Source organism: Sceloporus occidentalis, unplaced genomic scaffold (assembly GCF_023333645.1).
Source record: "Sceloporus occidentalis isolate IW3139 unplaced genomic scaffold, rSceOcc1.0.p SCAF_1, whole genome shotgun sequence".
Lineage (NCBI taxonomy): Eukaryota > Metazoa > Chordata > Lepidosauria > Squamata > Phrynosomatidae > Sceloporus > Sceloporus occidentalis.
In genome coordinates this window covers 140,471,556-140,491,627 of record NW_028316981.1, presented here as the reverse complement: position 1 = coordinate 140,491,627, position 20,072 = coordinate 140,471,556, and the positions used below count along the sequence as shown (strand labels likewise).

Below are 20,072 nucleotides of genomic sequence, written 5' to 3'. Positions count from 1 at the left end.
AACCTTCCAGAGATCAAGAGACAGATTCTTCCACAATGCATCCAGGCATTATTGTTCATTTCACCTGCCTTCAGATTTCTATTTTGGTGGCAATTTATAGATCTTTGCTTTTTGTTTTCAATATACAGGGGTAGCTGGTGAGGTAGGTTAACCTGCTTTCTCCTTCTCAGTTTTTCTGTTCACACTTGCTCAATACAGGGTTCTGGAGACAGTTGCAGTTTAATTTACTGTTGTTGTAGGCAGGCATAAACAAATATACTAGTATTAGTTAGACTAGGATCACATTATTTTCCAGCTCAAGCTTTACAGAGAGTTGCTTACTGCTGATGTGTTGCTGCAACCTGACAATGAAAGGTTGTGTTTCTCCAGCCCTCCTCTACCAACTTCCCAATAGTAATGCTGCTGAAACTTAGACAGTGGACAAGGACAAAAGTGAGGGCTGGATCAGCACTAAAAAACTAAAAAGGAGCTTCTTTGTCAGAGGCTTTGTTAACTGAAATATGCCTGTATAATTCTTAGAACCCCCCCCCCCCCCCAGAGTTATTCTCCAAAACAGTAACCTTTTCAACCTCTTCACTTTCCATATAAATCAGGAGAGCAAAATAAATAAATAAATAAAGTTTGACAAATGCTTCTTCCTGGACTTGGCTGGGCAGTTTCCTAGGCTGCAAGGCATCTCTGCCACACCTCCGTCCACCTTTTAAAGGAGAGAGGTCAAGAACAGCTTTAGCTATTTAGGAAGGATGGAGACACAAGGACAAGGGTGCACTGTATGAATATTTCAAAATTGTATTTCTCACCTTCTCCTCCCCTTTGCCCAGGAGTAGCTAGAAACCCTCTCATACACAATGTTGTTCAGGAGGTATGGAGAGGACAGAACACTTCAATTCCTCTTATTCTCCCACTCCACACCAAAAAAGGAAAAAAACAAAACTAGACTCAGGCTTTCAAAGGTTTCTTTCTGCTGCATCTAACAATAGGAAGTCTCACTGACCAGAGGTTGTTTCAGCATGTACATTTTATTAACCATTTATTCATTAATTGTTTTACTCTCACATTACAATCTTGTGGTGGCTTATTATTAAATGTTTGCATTTCTCCTTTTATTTTTTTGGGGAAAATAAATATAGAGATAAGTGAACTGTGTATGTAGGATGCTTTCTGGAGTCTCAGTTAAACATCATGATTGGGTCTCCACATCAGACCTGTGAAAACGCACAGCCTTCCCCTAACATATTTGGGTGAAAGCTGACAGTCTGGTGGCATTAGTTTAAAAATAAAAAAGGGAGCGAATGCTACAACCATAGCGCTGGCTGTGGAAGCTAAGAGGAAGCACAAGGGATTTTGTTCTTGAAACAAACACACTGGATCTAGATTACAAAAAAAAAATAATCATCCTATTTTCATTTGCTTTTATTTGTGTAGGTTTAGATCAGTTATACATGGATCCTAGACACTAGCTTGATGCTTGTTAGCAATATCATTCATCTATCTGTCCTTCCCTGAGTTCATTCCACTTACAGGGGGCCAAAGATTGCATATCCCAGCACAAATGAGGCTGGAGTAAGCAAACTGTAAGCTGTTCCAAACCACCTCAACCTCTTATTTACCTCACTTCATTTTGGTGACCTGCAATGCAATTTCTAGCTGTAGGAGCAGTTCTCCTTGCACCCTGCATGGTGACTCTTAGAACTCAAAAACCTGCAAAACTACACATAGAAAAGGCTTCATAGCAAGACCCAGGAGATAGATCTTCAAGCATGGCAAAGCTGACTTCCATTACACAAGACAGACTCAGTGGGTCTCTATTCTTAATGAAACCACCGTCAGTGACATTATTGGTAAGACTTCATTTTCATGCCTCTCCACAGATTTTTAGACAATACTTATTGGCACCAATGCCTAGACTGTTGCTCTAGCCTAGCACAATGCAATACAGAGCCTTCTTGGGTTTTTTTGTGCATAGCAATCCAGGTAGTTCTTTAGTTGGGGTTCCTTGCCTGGGTCCAAAAGGGATTGCTTTCTTCACTGTATGAGTGACAGATAGTACATGAGATGGAACCAGCATTATCTAGAGAGCAGGAATACTAGCAGTTCTCTTGCAAACAGCACATATGCATGCAAACAAAACACAGGGGGCCAGGTATGTAAAGCTGCCCCTATGTTCATCCTAGGTGCAGTACTCAAAGTGGGAGAGGGGAGCAGAGCCTGATCTGTATGTGTGCTGCAAGTAACTGCATCCATTTATCAAGCTGAACAATAGCACTTCTGCAAAAGGAGAGGATGGGGTGCGGGACAATTTAAGGCAGTGGTACAATGATAAGCAAACTCCTTAATGTCTATATGGAGGTAGCAGGCCTTTTCTTGTGCTTATGCAGTTCTTCTGTGAGCAAACTGGAGCAACTTAAGGATGGAGTGGATGTAACAGGGGGAAATCTCCTCTCCCATAATCTGATGCAGCTATTCAAAGTTATTACTCCAGTTTCCCAATGGACATCAAGGAACTGGGGGAAGTTTCCTGTTTCCCCCTTTGGGTGACAGTCAATTCTGTAGTAGTTTCTCAGCACTGAAACTCTCTCTTCTTGAGGACTCCCACAAATTCCTTTTGTCTATTTCCAATGCAATAGTGAATGCTAGAGAAGGTGGCCAGTGGCATATAGAGTAGAAAGGTATACACGGACTATCCAAGGCCAGGCAGCCTGCTCGCATGCGACTGCCCAGACCAGCACTTGGCACAAAATAGGTAGCAGCCGCAGACATTTTAGGTAGAATATGTGGAAAAATAAGTAAAGTCTGGATCAATTCCTGATTTAAAGGACACCCCACCCCCTCTTCCAGGAATGAATTGTCTCATTAGTTCTTAGGAACCATATTGTCAAACAACTAGAGAAGCAGTCATATGGTGTGATGGTGATGGAACCTGCTGAAAATATAAATGCTTCTTTTCTATATCTTCTGGAGGCTCTGGCTGCGAAGAAAAGCAAAGGATTGCTTCTCTCCCTCTGACACAAAATCATCAGTAGCTAAATCAGGAGAAAAAATTGTTCAAGTTACAGGGTTGCACAGCAGCAGTAGCAGCAACAGCAGCCAACACAAAACATTCAAGTCGATACTTTCACTATGTACATCATGAGTGAGACATGGTCCCGCCTGCCAGAAGATGTCCTGCTCTCAAAAAGCAGCCACACACTGTTATCTGATTCGTTTCTCCACTGAGTACACCGAGATGTAGTAGTCATTGCTTCCAACTGCCAAGTGAGGCTGCAGAAAAGAAGACAAAATAACAAAGTGCTTAAATATGGGATCTATTTATTCAGGCTTGCCCTTTTCTGCTATCCAAAATTTCTTCTCATCATCATCCTAGAATGGGGAAGGGTGTGGAGGTTTGGTCTGATGTGAACTGACTTTCATAAATTTCTCTCTGAACATCACTGTAATTGCAGAGACAGTCCCTAGCCTTCTTCCTCAGCTATGAACTGTGTAAAGTGGATTATATAGTTCATCTTTGTTGCTGTTCAACCTACATGGACTCCTAAAGTAGCAAAGCATCTAACTGCTTTCTGAAGTGATGTTATGGAGAACAATCCTCACTACTCCAAGACTGTGTGGAAGGTTGCACAATCTATCTTGAGTAAACAACAATAATAAAAACCCTTGCCAGTGATGAGTTCATCTGTAGGCTGCTACATTTGGAGAATCTCTGGATTTGATAGACAGTCTCATTTGCAGCCCCTGGCCCCAAATATAAATATCTGTAGAAATCTCCTTTGAGGCTAGGAACAGTGGGAGATTGAGGAAACAGCACAGTTATGGAATGCAACCAGCACTCTGCACTATCGTTCCTTGCACTGGGAATCTGTTTTACTGCGACTGCTGCTGCTGCTGTTTTTAGAACTTTCTATTTCCACTGGACTGGGTGTCTACTTAAACATTAAACACAACCTCACACCTACTTTACCTTACTCATCATCCAGCATCTGTTTCAACCCAACTGACTTAGATCCTGGACAACAGTAATAAAGTAATCTTTATGTTCTTAATTTGAGAGCTACTGGAAAATCCTAACTTTTACCAGTCTCTTCAAAACAAACCAATTTCCAAGTTGCTTTTAATAAAAAATAGCAACAAATATTTGAAAATGAACTTAATTCAACAAATTAATTTTGTTATATTTTTGAGGTTTTTTGGCTTTTTGAAATGTTTGTGTATGCTTGGGGGGTGGGGGGGTGGGGGGTGGGCAGGGACAGCCTTACTGGCTGTCTTCTTAGTACTCAGATTTGTTCCACAGCCAACAGTACACAAATTCAACTGCTGAGAAAGGAAACTGACCCAGTGTGGATGGAAGGCTAGGCAGCTGATGGCACCAACTCTCTGGCCCATGAATCCATCATAGTACTTGATATTGTTGATCAGCTCACCGTTCCCATTGTAGATTGCAGTAAACTGATTCATGGAGCCACTGCAAGGGAAGAGAATACAGTAGTCCAATGACACAAAAACAACCACTGGAAAAGGTAGATCAACTATGGAAATGATGCCATTCATAGGGTAGAAAGCAAAGGTTCTATGCAGGCAAAAAGGAAATTTTGTAAAGAGATTTTATTTTAAACCTTAAATCTTTGACACGGTCCCACCAATCAACAGGCCTAAAGTGAAAGATTTACATGGCCAACTGAAGAATTAAGTATAGGATGATCTTGACTGCAAACTCCAGCTGCTGAAGCTGGATATCAAGTTTCTACCAACTTGTACACTCATCTTTCTTAGAAAGGAAAACCCATGTTTCTTGATACTGTGAATTACAACACTCATTATTTTTTTAAATATAACATCTTGGATTTCAAAGTTCAATGAAATAAGAAAGGGTAAAAATATTGTGGGAAATGTGGAAAAGAAACTGCTTCTGCCAAGGGAAAAAGTGCTAGTGTTTGGACAATGGGAACTTTCCCCTGTACTTTATAGAGAGACAGAATATTCCTATCTTTTAGAATGTACTCTTTTAAAACTTACCAGGCAAACAAATTGGCTTGCGGATGAATATCTAGAGCTGTCAGTCCTTTGACTATCTGAAGGACCTTCACTGATTCTGGCATTCTTGGGTCGAAGAAACGGACATCACCGTTTACACTGTGAACAGATAAAATTTTAGGCTATTAATCACTTGCTTCAATGTGGAGAGCAGGCTGTGCTTATCCCAGGACCTGGCCATAGTTAGGAGAGTGCAGTGCTTATGCTCGCTTTACCAGCAATTCCCTTCACTGGAAACAGCATTTTAATGTTTGTCCAACACTGCAATTTATTTCAGACAGCAATTCCAAGATTCTTAGTGCTGAAATAAGGATGAGTTTATTCTTGGTACAGCTTCACTGATTCATACATGTGGAATTAATGTGAACAAATGAATTCATTTTTCCTTCTCACCAGCTCAGTGGATCATTAGAAAATCTCTGCCTGGTTTTGTCTCATCTCTGGCCAATAACCCACTTCATATTCCCCAAGATACACAAATAAGAACAGGATAACTTGAACAATATTTTACACCTTACTCTGTGCCAAGGAAATAACTGACCTCAAAATGACAAGCCTGTAACCATTTTTTGCCAGGTTAAGAACTCTAACATTGGACAAAATGCTTTATAAATGCCATGAACGCTTTCAGTTCTGTTACTTTACATATTTTAAAGTATATTTTGTCCAAATGATGATTTTTATGAGGGAAGCAAGGTTGAAACATGGGCTTATCCCATTTGTCCAACAGTGTATTAAGAAAAACCTCTGTGCAGAAAGTGATCAGTGAGAAGTAAAATGGACAGTGTTAGCTTCAGCATAGGCTGTGCTCTCTAAACATGCCCATCAAGAATCATTGATCTGAAAGCCATGGTACGTGATAGCCAGTTTCCTAATTCCTACAAAAGCTGGACAGAGGATATAATGTGAAGTTGAAGGCTTTCATGGCTGGCATCCATGGTTTTTTGTGGGTTTTTCGGGCTATGTGGCCACGTTCTAGAAGAGTTTCTTCCTGACGTTTCGCCAGCATCTGTGGCTGGCATCTTCAGAGAATGCTTGCCTGGAAAAAGTGGGTATATATATACTGTGTGAGCCTGGGAATGCAGGAGTGATTTGCATGTATATTGTTCTGTTGCTGATGGCTGGCCTCAGGCTGGGAGGCTAATGCAAAAGAGGATTAATGTCTGCTAATTGGTGATCATTATCTGCTGGGAAAGCCCTTGACTGAGTGGTTTCCCATTTGCATTTGCTGAGTCTTTATTTTGCTATTCCTCAGGACTGGTAGCCAAATTTTGTTCACTTTAAGGGTTTCTTCTTTCCGGTTGAAATTATCCAGATGTTTGTGGATTTCAATGGCTTCCCTGTGCATCCTGACATGGTAGTGGTTGGCATGGTCCAGAATTTCAGTGTTTTCAAACAGTATTTTATGCCCAGGATAGTTTGTGGTGTGTTCTGCTACTGCTGATTTTTCTGGATGGCCCAGTCTGCAGTGTCTCTCATGCTCCTTGATTCTTGTTGGAACACTGCGTTTGGTGGTCCCTATGTAGACTTGTCTGCAGCTGCATGGAGAGAGTCTCTCTGGTCCTTGGCTGAGTGAAACATTTGCTGGATTTTCTTCGTCGGTTTGTAAACCATTTGCAAGTTGTGCTTCCTCACCACTTTGCCTATTCTGTCTGTGACTCCTTTGATGTATGGTAAAAATACCTTCCCTTCGGGTGGCTGCTTGTCTTCACTACTCTGGGTTTCCCTGGGCCTGACAACACATGCAAATCACTCCTGCATTCCCAGGTTCACACAGTATGTGTGTGTGTGTGTGTTTATACACACACACACACACACACACACACACACACACACACCTTTTTCCAGGCAAGTATTCTCTGAAGATGCCAGCCACAGATGCTGGCGAAACGTCAGTAAGAAAATCTTCTAGAACATGGCCACAGTCCGGCCAGAGAGAGGAGAAGGAGAGGAGCTGCTTGGCAGCCATTTTGAGACCGTGTGCTCGAGACCGTGTGCTCGTTGCCGAAGGGGCGGAGCTTCTGTGAGTCACATCTGTGAGTCACATCTGTGAGTCACAAGGGGGCGGAGCTAGCAGACTAGCTTTATATACCAACTTCCAGAGCCTCCCAGAACAGTCCGGCCAGAGAGAGGAGAAGGAGAGGAGCTGCTTGGCAGCCATTTTGAGACCGTGTGCTCGAGACCGTGTGCTCGTTGCCGAAGGGGCGGAGCTTCTGTGAGTCACATCTGTGAGTCACAAGGGGGCGGAGCTAGCAGACTAGCTTTATATACCAACTTCCAGAGCCTTCCAGAACAGTCCGGCCAGAGAGAGGAGAAGGAGAGGAGCTGCTTGGCAGCCATTTTGAGACCGTGTGCTCGAGACCGTGTGCTCGTTGCCGAAGGGGCGGAGCTTCTGTGAGTCACATCTGTGAGTCACAAGGGGGCGGAGCTAGCAGACTAGCTTTAAATACCAACTTCCAGAGCCTTCCAGAACAGTCCGGCCAGAGAGAGGAGAAGGAGAGGAGCTGCTTGGCAGCCATTTTGAGACCGTGTGCTCGAGACCGTGTGCTCGTTGCCGAAGGGGCGGAGCTTCTGTGAGTCACATCTGTGAGTCACAAGGGGGCGGAGCTAGCAGACTAGCTTTATATACCAACTTCCAGAGCCTTCCAGAACAGTCCGGCCAGAGAGAGGAGAAGGAGAGGAGCTGCTTGGCAGCCATTTTGAGACCGTGTGCTCGAGACCGTGTGCTCGTTGCCGAAGGGGCGGAGCTTCTGTGAGTCACATCTGTGAGTCACAAGGGGGCGGAGCTAGCAGACTAGCTTTAAATACCAACTTCCAGAGCCTTCCAGAACAGTCCGGCCAGAGAGAGGAGAAGGAGAGGAGCTGCTTGGCAGCCATTTTGAGACCGTGTGCTTGAGACCGTGTGCTTGTTGCTGAAGGGGCGGAGCTTCTGTGAGTCACATCTGTGAGTCACAAGGGGGCGGAGCTAGCAGACTAGCTTTATATACCAACTTCCAGAGCCTTCCAGAACAGTCCGGCCAGAGAGAGGAGAAGGAGAGGAGCTGCTTGGCAGCCATTTTGAGACCGTGTGCTTGAGACCGTGTGCTTGTTGCTGAAGGGGAGGAGCTTCTGTGAGTCACATCTGTGAGTCACAAGGGGGCGGAGCTAGCAGACTAGCTTTATATACCACCGTCCAGAATTTTCGTTTTCTTTCACTCAACAACTCTGCTCAAGTGGCATCAGGTTAGAATCAGATATTGAAACAGAACCTTCCCTTTAAGTGTAAGATAGCAGCCAGTACTTACCTTTAAAGAAGTATTCCCAGTAGATTGACTGTTATTTTTATTACTAAAGACTTTGCAGTATGGACAACGAGGGATCTGCCGCAGTCACCTGCAACTCTTGTGGGATGTTTCTCTTCTTGCCTACAGAAGTGGAGAACTTCACATGCACCAAGTGCAAGTTGGTAGCACTCTTGGAGGAGAAAGTGCAGCAGCTGGAGTCCAGAGTAGCTACACTTCAGCATATTAGGGAACAAGAGGATTTCCTGGACTCAATAGAACTAACCATCTTGGATGAGTACCACGCAGAGGAAGATGCTAGGGTGGAAGAGGTCACTTGCCAAACAGAGGAGGCAGACAGCTGGAGGAATGTCACAAAGAGAAGTAAGCCAAGAAGGAATTGTTCGGAGAGCTAGCAGCTAGAGAATCGATTCGAAGCTCTTTCCCTTATCAAGGAGGATGAAGAAGAGCAGCATGGACAGACTTCTGGGACAGAGCAGGGGAGCCTGAGAGTCCCACCAGAGGGAACAGTCGCTGCTAAGCCTCGGAGGAGGCGTGTGGTCGTAGTGGGGGACTCCTTGCTGAGGGGTACAGAAGCAGTGATTTGTAGGCCTGACAAGATGTCTCGAGAGGTGTGTTGTCTTCCAGGTGCAAAGATCCGTGATGTGACAGAGAGGCTGACAAGACTGGTCAAGCCTACTGACCAATACCCCTTCCTTTTGGTCCACGTGGGAACTAATGATACTGCAAGACACAGCATTCAGAACATCAAAAGGGATTACGAGGCACTTGGTAGGAAGCTGAAAGGAATGGATGTACAGGTTGTCATCTCGTCTCTTCTGCCAGTTGAAGGGCATGGTCCAGGAAGGGAGAGGAAAATAGCAGATGTGAACAACTGGCTTCGCAGATGGTGCCGCCAAGAAGGATTTGGATTCTTCGATCATGGGCTGCGGTTCCATGAGGAGGGACTTCTTGCAACAGACGGGTTGCATCTCACGCCAGTTGGAAGAAATGTTTTTGCCAACAGTCTCAAGAACTTGATCAGGAGAGCTTTAAACTGAATTCCGAGGGGAAGGGAGACAATATTAAGGAAGGCGAAAGGGATGGCGAAAATAGTCAAACTGACATAGAGGAAACAAGGCAAACAGTGCAAGGACCCAGCAGTGGGAGGCAAAAAAACTTGCACAGGCAGCAAGTAAAAGGGAACCATGGTCTGCGATGTCTCTACACTAATGCACAGAGCATGGGAAATAAGCAAGATGAACTCGAACTCCTAGTACAACAAAGCAAATATGATATAATAGGCATCACTGAAACCTGGTGGGATGAGTCTCATGATTGGAATGTGGAAATAGAGGGGTATAACCTTATGAAGAGAAATAGGCCAAACAGGAAAGGAGGAGGAATAGCACTATATGTCAGAGATATTTACACCAGTGAAGAGATCCTGGACATCAATCATGGAAGCCAGGTGGAGAGCATCTGGATAAGAATCAAAGGGGAGGGAAACAACAAGGGTGTTACGGTGGGAGTCTACTACAGACCCCCAAGTCAGACTGAGGAATTGGATGATATCTTTCTAGAACAGATGACCACACAGTCAGAAAAGAGAGATGTAGTAGTGATGGGCGACTTCAACTATCCTGATATTTGCTGGAAGTCAAACTCAGCAAAATCCTCAAGGTCTAGCAAATTCCTCACTTGCCTGGAAGACAATTTCATGGTCCAAAAGGTGGAAGAGGCAACAAGGGGGTCAGCTATTTTAGATCTGATCCTAACCAACAAGGATGACTTGGTTAATGGGGTGCAAGTGGTGGGATCCTTAGGTGGAAGCGACCATGTTCTCCTGGAGTTTGTTATACAATGGAGAGGAGAAGCCAGGCAGAGTCAGACATGCATCCTAGACTTTAGGAGAGCGGATTTCAGTAAACTTAGAGAAGTATTGAGGGCGATTCCATGGTCAGAAATACTAAAAGATAAAGGAGTTCAGGACGGATGGGACTTTCTCAAAAGGGAGATACTGAAGGCACAATTTCAAACAGTTCCAGTGAGAAAGAAAAACGGGAGGTGTCTCAAGAAACCAGGATGGATGACTAAGGAACTTTCAACCGAGCTAAGTTTGAAACGGAACATGTATAAGAAATGGAAAAAGGGGGAAATCACGAAAAAGGAATTCAAAGAAATAGCAGGCATGTGTAGGGGTAAAGTCAGAAAAGCTAAAGCGCAGAATGAACTCAGGCTTGCTAGAGAGGTTAAGAACAATAAAAAGGGCTTTTTTGGATATGTCCGCAGCAAGAGGAAGAAGAAGGAAACAGTAGGGCCACTGCGTGGAGAAGATGGCAAAATGCTAACAGGAGATAGAGAAAAGGCAGAATTACTCAACACCTTCTTTGCCTCAGTCTTCTCAGAAAAGGCAAAGGGTGCTCAACCTGAGGATAATGGAGCAGAGGACAGAATAGGGGAATTTCAGCACAGAATAAGTAAAGAGATAGTAGAGGAACACCTTGTTAATCTAAATGAATTTAAGTCTCCGGGACCAGATGAACTCCATCCAAGGGTATTAAAAGAACTGGCAAAAGTAATATCGGAGCCATTGGCAATCATATTTGAAAACTCCTGGAGAACAGGAGAGATCCCAGCAGACTGGAGGAGGGCAAACAATTATCGTCCAGTTAGTCTGACATCAGTTCTAGGAAAGATTCTGGAGCAGATCATTAAACAGAGAGTCTGTGAACATCTAGAAGGCAATGCCATAATCACAAAAAGTCAACATGGGTTTCAGAGAAACAAGTCATGCCAGACAAATCTAATCTCTTTCTTTGACAAAATTACCAGCTTGGTAGATGAAGGGAATGCTGTGGATATAGTATATCTTGATTTCAGTAAGGCCTTTGACAAGGTTTCCCATGACATTCTTGCAAACAAGCTTGTAAAATGTGGGCTAGACAAAGGAACTGTTAAATGGATCTGTAATTGGTTGACCGGCCGAACCCAAAGGGTGCTCAACAATGGCTCCTTTTCATCCTGGAGAGAAGTGACCAGTGGGGTCCCACAGGGCTCTGTCCTGGGCCCAGTGCTATTCAACATCTTTATCAATGACCTGGATGACAGAATTGGGAGCATACTTATCAAATTTGCAGATGACACCAAATTAGGGGGAATAGCTAATACCCCAGAGGACAGGATCAAGATTCAAAATGACTTGAATAGACTAGAAAGCTGGGCCAAAGCTAACAAAATGAACTTCAACAGGGAGAAATGTAAGGTATTGCACTTAGGGCGGAAAAATAAAATGCACAGATATAGGATGGGTGACACCTGGCTGAATGAAACTACGTGTGAAAGGGATCTAGGAGTCCAAGTAGACCACAAGTTGAACATGAGTGAACAGTGTGATGCGGCAGCTAAAAAGGCCAATGCAATTTTAGGCTGCATCAATAGAAGTATAGTGTCTAGATCAAGAGAAGTAATAGTGCCACTGTATTCTGCTTTGGTCAGGCCCCACCTAGAATATTGTGTCCAGTTCTGGGCGCCACAATTCAAAAAGGACATTGAGAAACTGGAGCGTGTCCAAAGGAGGGCGACAAAAATGGTGAAGGGTCTGGAGACCATGCCCTATGAGGAACGACTTAGGGAGCTGGGGATGTTTAGTCTGGAGAAAAGAAGGTTAAGAGGTGATATGATAGCCCTGTTTAAATATTTGAAAGGATGTCATATTGAGGAGGGAGCAAGCTTGTTTTCTGCTGCTCCAGAGAACAGGACCCGGAACAATGGATGCAAGCTACAGGAAAAGAGATTCCACCTGAACATTAGGAGGAACTTCCTGACAGTAAGGGCTGTTCGGCAGTGGAATGCACTTCCTCGGAAGGTGATAGAGTCTCCTTCCTTGGAGGTCTTTAAACAGAGGCTGGATGGCCATCTGTCAGGGATGCTTTGATTTGGATTTCCTGCATGGCAGGGGGTTGGACTGGATGGCCCTAGTGGTCTCTTCCAACTCTACGATTCTATGATTCTATGATTCTATGATTCTATAGCCCGACCCCCCCCCCCCAAAAAAAAAACAAACAGGATATAATGGTAGGAACTCCACTTTGCCTAGAAGCTGAATCCAAAATTCTTAGGATTAGATCTCTCAAAACTGGAAGCAATCCCATAGCTCATGCTGATTCCTCTCTACAACTTCCTGGATTTCCAGTTTCAGCACAACCTCATCTTGCCTGTCACAGTGTTTTTGTCCTCTGAAACTTCTGTTTTTTTGAGGAGGGCGGGGCTTCTACCTGAGTTTTTCTAAGAAGTGATCACAATTTTGCATTTTTGAAGCCTGAAAAGACCCTTTGAGCCCCCACACTGTGAGAATTGGATTTCTGTGTATCCTGTGGTGGGAGATAGGTAGGATAATAAGTAAGTAAGCAAGCAACAACAAAAAAATAGTTAATCAAATGGGGTATATCTGGTAAAGTACAAAACAAAAAGCAATCAAGATTTTAAATCTTGCTAGATCTTAGCCCTATAATTGCATTTTATTACAACACCCAAGTTCTGGAAGTGTGGATTGCACCTTTTCTGCATGCCATAACAGAACATAGTCTACCTGCGCAGGAACAGAGTTAAGTTGTGGGGTATGGGGCCTGATTTCTAAGCAGGATTGAGCCCTGAAAAGCTCTGCATACAAATTAAATCCATCCGTATTTTAAGGCATGTTTGTATAATCAGATGAGGAGGGGGGAATGGGATCCAATTGATACCATAATTACAAAGAACTCCAAATCAGATTGTCAGGATATTAAATTCAGAGCAATTATAACTACAGGCGGCCTTTTCATATTAGGGGGAATGGGCATGAATAGAGTTTGGGAAAAAAAATCACAAAAATGAAGCAGTAATTCGGCTCAATGCTTTGAATGTCAATACAGTAATTTAAAGGCCAATATTCAAATGTAACAGAAGATAATGGAAAATCTTTCACTTTATAGTTAACACTGTGTGTTCCTCAAATGTGCCAAGAACCTAGCATACCCAGAAGTCCTACATGCTTCAGTCTAAAAGGGACTCAGGCTGACTTTAGCTGCAAAGGATGCTGCTTCTGCAACTGATGGTCTTTCCCCTGGGTAACTTCCAAGCACTGGCACCCAAAGCAAACGAGGTCCTTTGAGAGCCCCCAGAGCCCCCTCCTAAGGGTGCAAAGATCATGGAGGACTGGGCTTCTATTTGGACTGCCAGTATGTCCCTTGGAGTTGCAGTCTTTTTTCCATGTGCTTCCTTAAACTGACAGCTGTGTGTTAATAATGCCTTTATCCTTCATAATCTGGGTGTTACTTACAGTTGTTCATCCTTTGTTTTTCTAGAAATTTGGTTTATCCCTGAAGATTTTGTAATCACAGTTTTGTCCTGTGGTTCTTTTACTTTTTACACATTCTTCAGTAATGTTGCTTGTGAAACGTGTCTTTGCGTTCAGTCACATGTTCTATCAGCTTCTTTTTCTTTTACCTTCTTCTCTTACATCATTTATACTTCAGTCAGTTCATCTCTGTATCCTTTTCTTTTGTGGCTTGTTGTTGTGTGTCATCCCTCTGTGTCTCTTTTTCTTTTCTGGGTCTGAAACATGCCTTTTTCTCTTTCAACTTCTTTTCTAAATATTAGTGTGGGTGGTTTTATCATTTACTGTGGCCAACTTGCTGATCTTTATTTCCCAGGATTTGTCTTCACTTATTTCTTTCAATCTGTTTCAAGAACAATTCCTACCTACCTTGCTGGATATACTTTGTATTGCATCTTCATCTCCTCTCAGGTCCATCTCAGCTGCCTGTCATTTTGTTCTCTCTTTCACTCTGCTTTACTCTCTATCCTTCCTTATTAAGAAAAGTTATGGATCAATAAATATGGATTTACTTGTATTTTAGTCTTCCATCTTGATCTGAACATTTTGTCTCTTCACTTCTACATTATTGTCACCACTTGTCTTGTTTTTGTCCCCCCCCCCCCCCCCGATTCCTCCTCCTCTCCATCTTGGTTTCATTACCTGAACATCTGACACCCCGCTCCCCCCCCATCACATTTTGCTCAGGGTTCTTACATATTTTCTTTCCTAGGACTGATGCTCCCATAGCAGATCTATTTTAAAGTTAGTAATATATGCTTTAACATCTTTTTCTTTTTGTTGCTTTTCTTCAGTTTTTTCTTGTTCATTTGCCTGCTGGTCATCTCTGCTCTACAGATATTTTTCTTTTCTTAGCCTCATGGATTCCTTCTTCTGTCTCTCTCCTTCATTCTTTGACTTATGATACCTCTTTTATCTGGAACACATTGCGCCTCCCCCCACAATATCGATATATCTCCTTATAAATGTTTGAAAATATAATTTCTCCTGAGCCTTTAATGCCTGGCATTTTATTACCCCCCTCCCAATTTTGCTTTTCTTCACGCTATAACCTAGTGTGTAGGCTTGTTATTTTTCACCATAGAGTGCCCAGGGACTGAAGACTCTTATAAATATTAAGACCAGTATCATTCTAACAATGTTTATGCTCTGCAGTGTATTGCTTCTGGTCCCATATAGAAGAATAGCAGGACAACAAATAAACCAACAGTTTGTAGGGTGCATCATGTTCAGACTACAACAAAAGGTAATTTATAATGTTCCTCTATACCCTAAAGGCACCAGATCCTGTCTGATCTTGGAATCTAAGTAGTGTCAGCTCTGGTCAGTATTTTGATGGGAGACTGCCAATGAATGACAGGTGATGTAAGCTATATTTCAGAGGAAGGAACTGGCAAAACCTGCTATATGTATTCCTTGCCTGAGAAAATCCTATGAACTTCATGGGGTCATCAGAAGTTGACAGGAACTTGAAGGTACTTGCATACATACACAATCTCAACACACAATGATTTCCATAGGTAGAACATATGGAAGCAGCATCTTTTCTTTTGTACTCATGCAAGAAAAAGGGTCAAGGTCTGTACTGTATTGTAAAAATGAATTTTTTTTAAAAAAAGGGCATAATTACAAGAACAAAGCTATTTGACTCTTTGTGTGCAGATCAAGTGAAAGCTTGTGCAAGGTGATGATGATGAATGTGAAGACAGGGAGCTTATAGCCTATCTGCATACATTCCAATCCAAATATGTTGCAAAGTCTGTTCCCAGACCTGTTGTTGTGCAGACAGCCAGAGGAACCAGGCAGAAGTCACCCCACACCTTGTCTAACACCTTTTGGACCAGATATCCTGGGAAACTGAAGTGGGAACAACCTCTGCATGTGTTCTATCTGATTGCTATCTGAACCCTGTCTGCTCATATTCTTGTAAAAAAAACCTGAACACAAATGTTTATTACCATGCTGGGTCTGCTGAACTATCATAAGGAAGGTTTGGTGTCAAAATGTCACTTCCTAATTATGCCAGATATAAGCCACTTGAAAGTTAAAATCAAATATCAGATCCAGGATGTGCCATTAAAATCCCACTTACTGCTTTCAGTGCTGTCAACCCCCATCCCCCCACAACTCTGCTGTACAATCAATGGGTGCAGAGAGCTTGGCAACCATCACTAGTTCAGAATCATAATAGCTGCTTTTATACAAAAGCTTCTCAGGTGCTAAAGTACTTAAGGAAACAGAGGAAACACACAATCTTCTCCAAAGGATTCACTGAGATGAGACAGCACTATGATTCATTAATTCAGCTTCTGTAAGAAGTTCTGACCACAGTAGTGCTTGAGGACTTAGAGGCTGGATTCAATTTAAAATTTCCCCTTACTGCCACAAATTTCTTTAGAATAAAAACCATATTATAATGGTGAGTAACTTGTTCATGCTCGAGATGGATGATATTTCTGGAATAATCCAGGAATTGTTTTAGCCACAAACTAGGAAAGAATATACCTGTATGATCATCCTCCCTTCATAACAACTGCTTAAAAGTACTTCCCTGTAGGAACATACACTCAAAGGAAGGCAATGGCAGAACTTCTCTGAATGAATCTTGCTAAGAAAAAAAATGTCATGGGTTCACCTTAGGGTTGCCATAAGCTGGAAATGACTGGCACACAACAATAACAAAGGAACAAAATGACGAGGAGCAAGCAGTGCCCTCTAATCATCAAAAGCTAACCTGAAGCCACACAAATCAAGACTCTGAAGTCAGCACTAACCTTCAGCATGCTGTTTTTGCTGGGAGAAGTGAAGAGTTCAGGATTTTTTTCCACAAGTGCTCATCTGTTTCCTTCCTGGTACATAAATCTCTTGTCAAGCTTTTACTGACCTTCTGAATGAACAAAGAATGAACTATTCATGACACCTTTCCCCATGGCTGACAGTCCATGTTATTTGGATCCTTAATGTCAGCATTCTAGCATATAATGTGAAGTATGTTGCTATGAGCCGCAGCTATGGCACACACCAAACTTACTATTAGGCACAGTAAGACAACCACCTCAGGCTGCAGATGCCAGGAGGTGGCAGCAGGGTATTAGAGGAGAAAACTGTGTGCCATGTGGCCAAAACCTAGGCTGCCTGCAGATGAGGGAGCCAAACAGGGAGAAAAGATATTTCCAGATGTGGCTTTTACCATGCAATTACCCCATCTTGTTCACTGAATTATACAGAGGATTCAGATAAGGAATAACAGATACTCAACAATTATTTTCGATTGGTAGCACTAAATGCCACCTTATGGGAAGCAGAGACTGGGAGAAGGCAAGGCACAAAGAGAGGCTAAGGGGAAAGAGTGGTTTTCATGTGGGTATGGGGAACAGCTTCAGAAGAAGAAAGGCTCAGGCGGGTGCTAAGGACAAAAGTATGCTGGCAGAGAGAAACAGACAGTGATCTCGCTTGTCTGGTATTGGAAGCTTCCTGGTTTCCACTGAGAATTTACTATCACATATGTCCAGGACAGAAAGTAAGTCTGCTTATAGAAATCAATGGAAAATCCCAAGATTTAAACAAGAACCAGCATCATGACTTTCTCACAACAGGCAGGATAACAGAAAATAGTTCTTGCTCTTACTAAGTGTGAAACATGTTACAGGTTTCTAATTCATTAGCTCTGAGTGTGAATTTTAAACTAACAGTAGTTTATGACCACCTTGTAATGTAGCTCTCACTAAATGTTGTTGTTGAGGGTTCAGACTGGACGCCTGGTTTAAAATAGTCCTGAAGACTTGGAAAATAACATCTTATACCTACTGTGGGCTGAGAGTTGGGCCAAGGATGAGCAAACAGCTTATACAGCATAGTGCTTCGCAGAGCTAATAATTTCATATAGTACAGCCAGTGTGGCGTAGTGGTTTGAGTGTTGGACTATGACTCTGGAGACCAGGGTTTGAATCCCACCTCAGCCATAGAAACTCACTGGATGACCTTGGTCAAGTTACACTCTCTCAGCCTCAGAGGAGGGCAGTGGTAAACCCCCTCAGAAGAAACTCACCAAGAAAACCCCATGATAGGTTCACCTTAGGGTCGTCATAAGTCGTAAATGACTTCAAGGCACACAACAACAAAGATTCAGCTTAGAACAGTAGCACTCACCGTCTGGCATTCCAGTGATATGGACCACAGTTCCTGGGATGCCTTACCACGACATCCTGGCTGGGCCTTGTATGTAACATCTGGGGAACCTAAGTTTGAGAACCCTTGGGGCTTAGAGGGATACAGTTCTACAATGATACAGTTTACTGCTATTATATCCTATTACAGATGGAAGGTAGGGCTGTCTAGCTCTCACATTCATACATTGTGATGGGGAATCCAATAGTTTGGACAATCCTAAATTTAGTATTCAGTATTGTCTTTGCATTCTAAAATGCAAAGTTCTTTCATACCTGCCCTTCTCAAGCCTAGTATGATTTCTTGACTGCAGTCTCCATTCTAATCACTGTTTGATCTTTCCACCCCTGACCTTTCTCCAAGGCTTGAACAGCAAGTTTCATCTTGTCTCACAGCTGTCTCGCAGTGGATGCGCCATCGGCGTTTGAAGCTCAACATGTCCAAGACGGAGCTTCTTGTCTTTCCTCCTAAGCCCACCCTTCAACACTCCTTTTCTGTCTCTGTGGACAACATTTCTATTCAACCAGTTCAGCAAGCCCGCAGTCTTGGTTTTATCTTTGATTCTTCTCTGTCGTGTATCCCTCAGATCCAGACCACAGCCAAGGCTTGCAGATTCTTTTTATACAACATTGCCAAAATCTGACCATATCTCTCTGCCTCTACTGCCAAGATCCTGGTCCATGCCCTAGTGCAGGGGTAGGCAACCTGCGGCCCGCGGACCGGATGCGGCCCGGCGAGGCCTTGGGACCGGCCCCAGACTGGTACTGCCACCAATTGCCGCCGGGGCCTTTGGCCTCTTGCGCGCAGGGGCAAGGGGGGCAATTGTCTATAGACACCTCAGAAACATGCATTTATATTAACATTTTAAAAAAAATCAGCAATTTTTTTGCGTGTCCTCCACTTTTTTTAAAAAAAGTGTCCACCATTTGAAAATGTTGTCCTACATTTGTCCCGGTTTATTTATTTATTTAAAATTTTTTTAAAAATTAATTATTTATTTTTTGGCTTCAGCCCCCCAGTTGTCTGAGGGACAGCAACCCGGCCCCCGGCTCAAAAAGGTTGCCTACCCCTGCCCTAGTGGTCTCACGACTCGATTACTGTAACGTCCTCCTGGCTGGGCTTCCTCTTTCTCACCTCCGTCCTTTAATTTCTGTCCAGCATTCAGCTGCACGCATTATCACATCCGCCCACCGCTGTGACCACATCTCTCCTGTGTTGGCATCCCTTCACTGGCTCCCCCTCCCTTTTCATATTCAGTATAAGCTCCTGCTGTCCACGTTTAAAGCCCTCCATGGGTTGGCCCCTCCTTACTTATCAGACTTTATTTCTTCTCACCTTCCGACTAGGGCCCTCCGTTCTGATAGTCAAGGTCTGCTGTCCCAGCCCAGGATTTCCTTTGCCCCATCCCGGATTTGCCCCTTTTCACTCGCTGCCCCTCACTCCTGGAACCTTCTTCCCCTGCAAACAAGAGCCATCTCTTCTTTAACCAGCTTCAAAACGGAGCTGAAGACCATCCTGTTCAGAGAAGCGTTCCCAGGCATTGCATAATTGTCACTTGCTTTTTGTTGTTCTTTTGTTGTCTGTTTTATTGAATCATTTCCTGTATTGCTATGTATTTTATATGTATTATCCTACTAGAGAGGCCCCTTCCCCACCACCTTTCCCTTCTCCTTTTGTGTCGTGTCTTTTTAGATTGTAAGCCTGAGGGCAGGGAACCGTCCAATTAAAAAGATTGTATGTACAGCGTTGTGTAAATTTACAGCGCTTTATAAATAAAGGTTAATAATAATAGTAATAATAATAAAGTAAGAGACCTCTTTGACTATTTCTAGTTCATCTATAGGATGAATTTATGTAGATCTTCTGTGGTCATTATTTTTTATTTTTTAATGTTCAGCATTATGACTTTCTTTAATAACTGTTCCAGGTCTTTGTTTTTTTCTGCTAGTGGTATAATGTCACCTGCATTATTTAGGTTATTAATGTTCCTCTGTATATGATATTTTCTGCACACATGTTGAATAAATAGGGTGATAGAATGCAGCTCTTTTGCTAATTGGGAACCATTCTGTTTCTCTGTGTTCAGATCTGATGGCAGTTTCTTGTCCTGACTACAAGTTACATATCAGGACAATCAAATGTAGTGGCACTCCCATTCCTTGAAGAGCAAGCCATAGCTTTGTGTAATCGATGGGTCCTTAGGACTGGAGCATGGCTTTGGCATGGCTTCTGGCCTCTTA

General features: G+C 43.1%; 1 protein-coding gene across 3 annotated transcripts in view; it reads right to left on the bottom strand.

Annotated features, from left to right (window-relative positions):
* Nucleotides 1–1,000: 1,000 nt before the first annotated feature.
* RPTOR (regulatory associated protein of MTOR complex 1) overlaps nt 1,001–20,072 on the bottom strand; it is a 539,367-nt gene continuing 520,295 nt past the window's right edge. For all 3 annotated transcript variants that reach the window (XM_089539327.1, XM_089539336.1, XM_089539347.1), the window contains 3 exons: nt 5,011–5,127; nt 4,330–4,459; nt 1,001–3,261 (listed from right to left, as the gene is read on the bottom strand). In XM_089539327.1, coding sequence (XP_089395453.1) covers nt 3,193–3,261; nt 4,330–4,459; nt 5,011–5,127 — 316 coding nt within the window. In that variant the 3' untranslated portion in view covers nt 1,001–3,192. The remainder of the gene's footprint in view (nt 3,262–4,329; nt 4,460–5,010; nt 5,128–20,072) is intronic.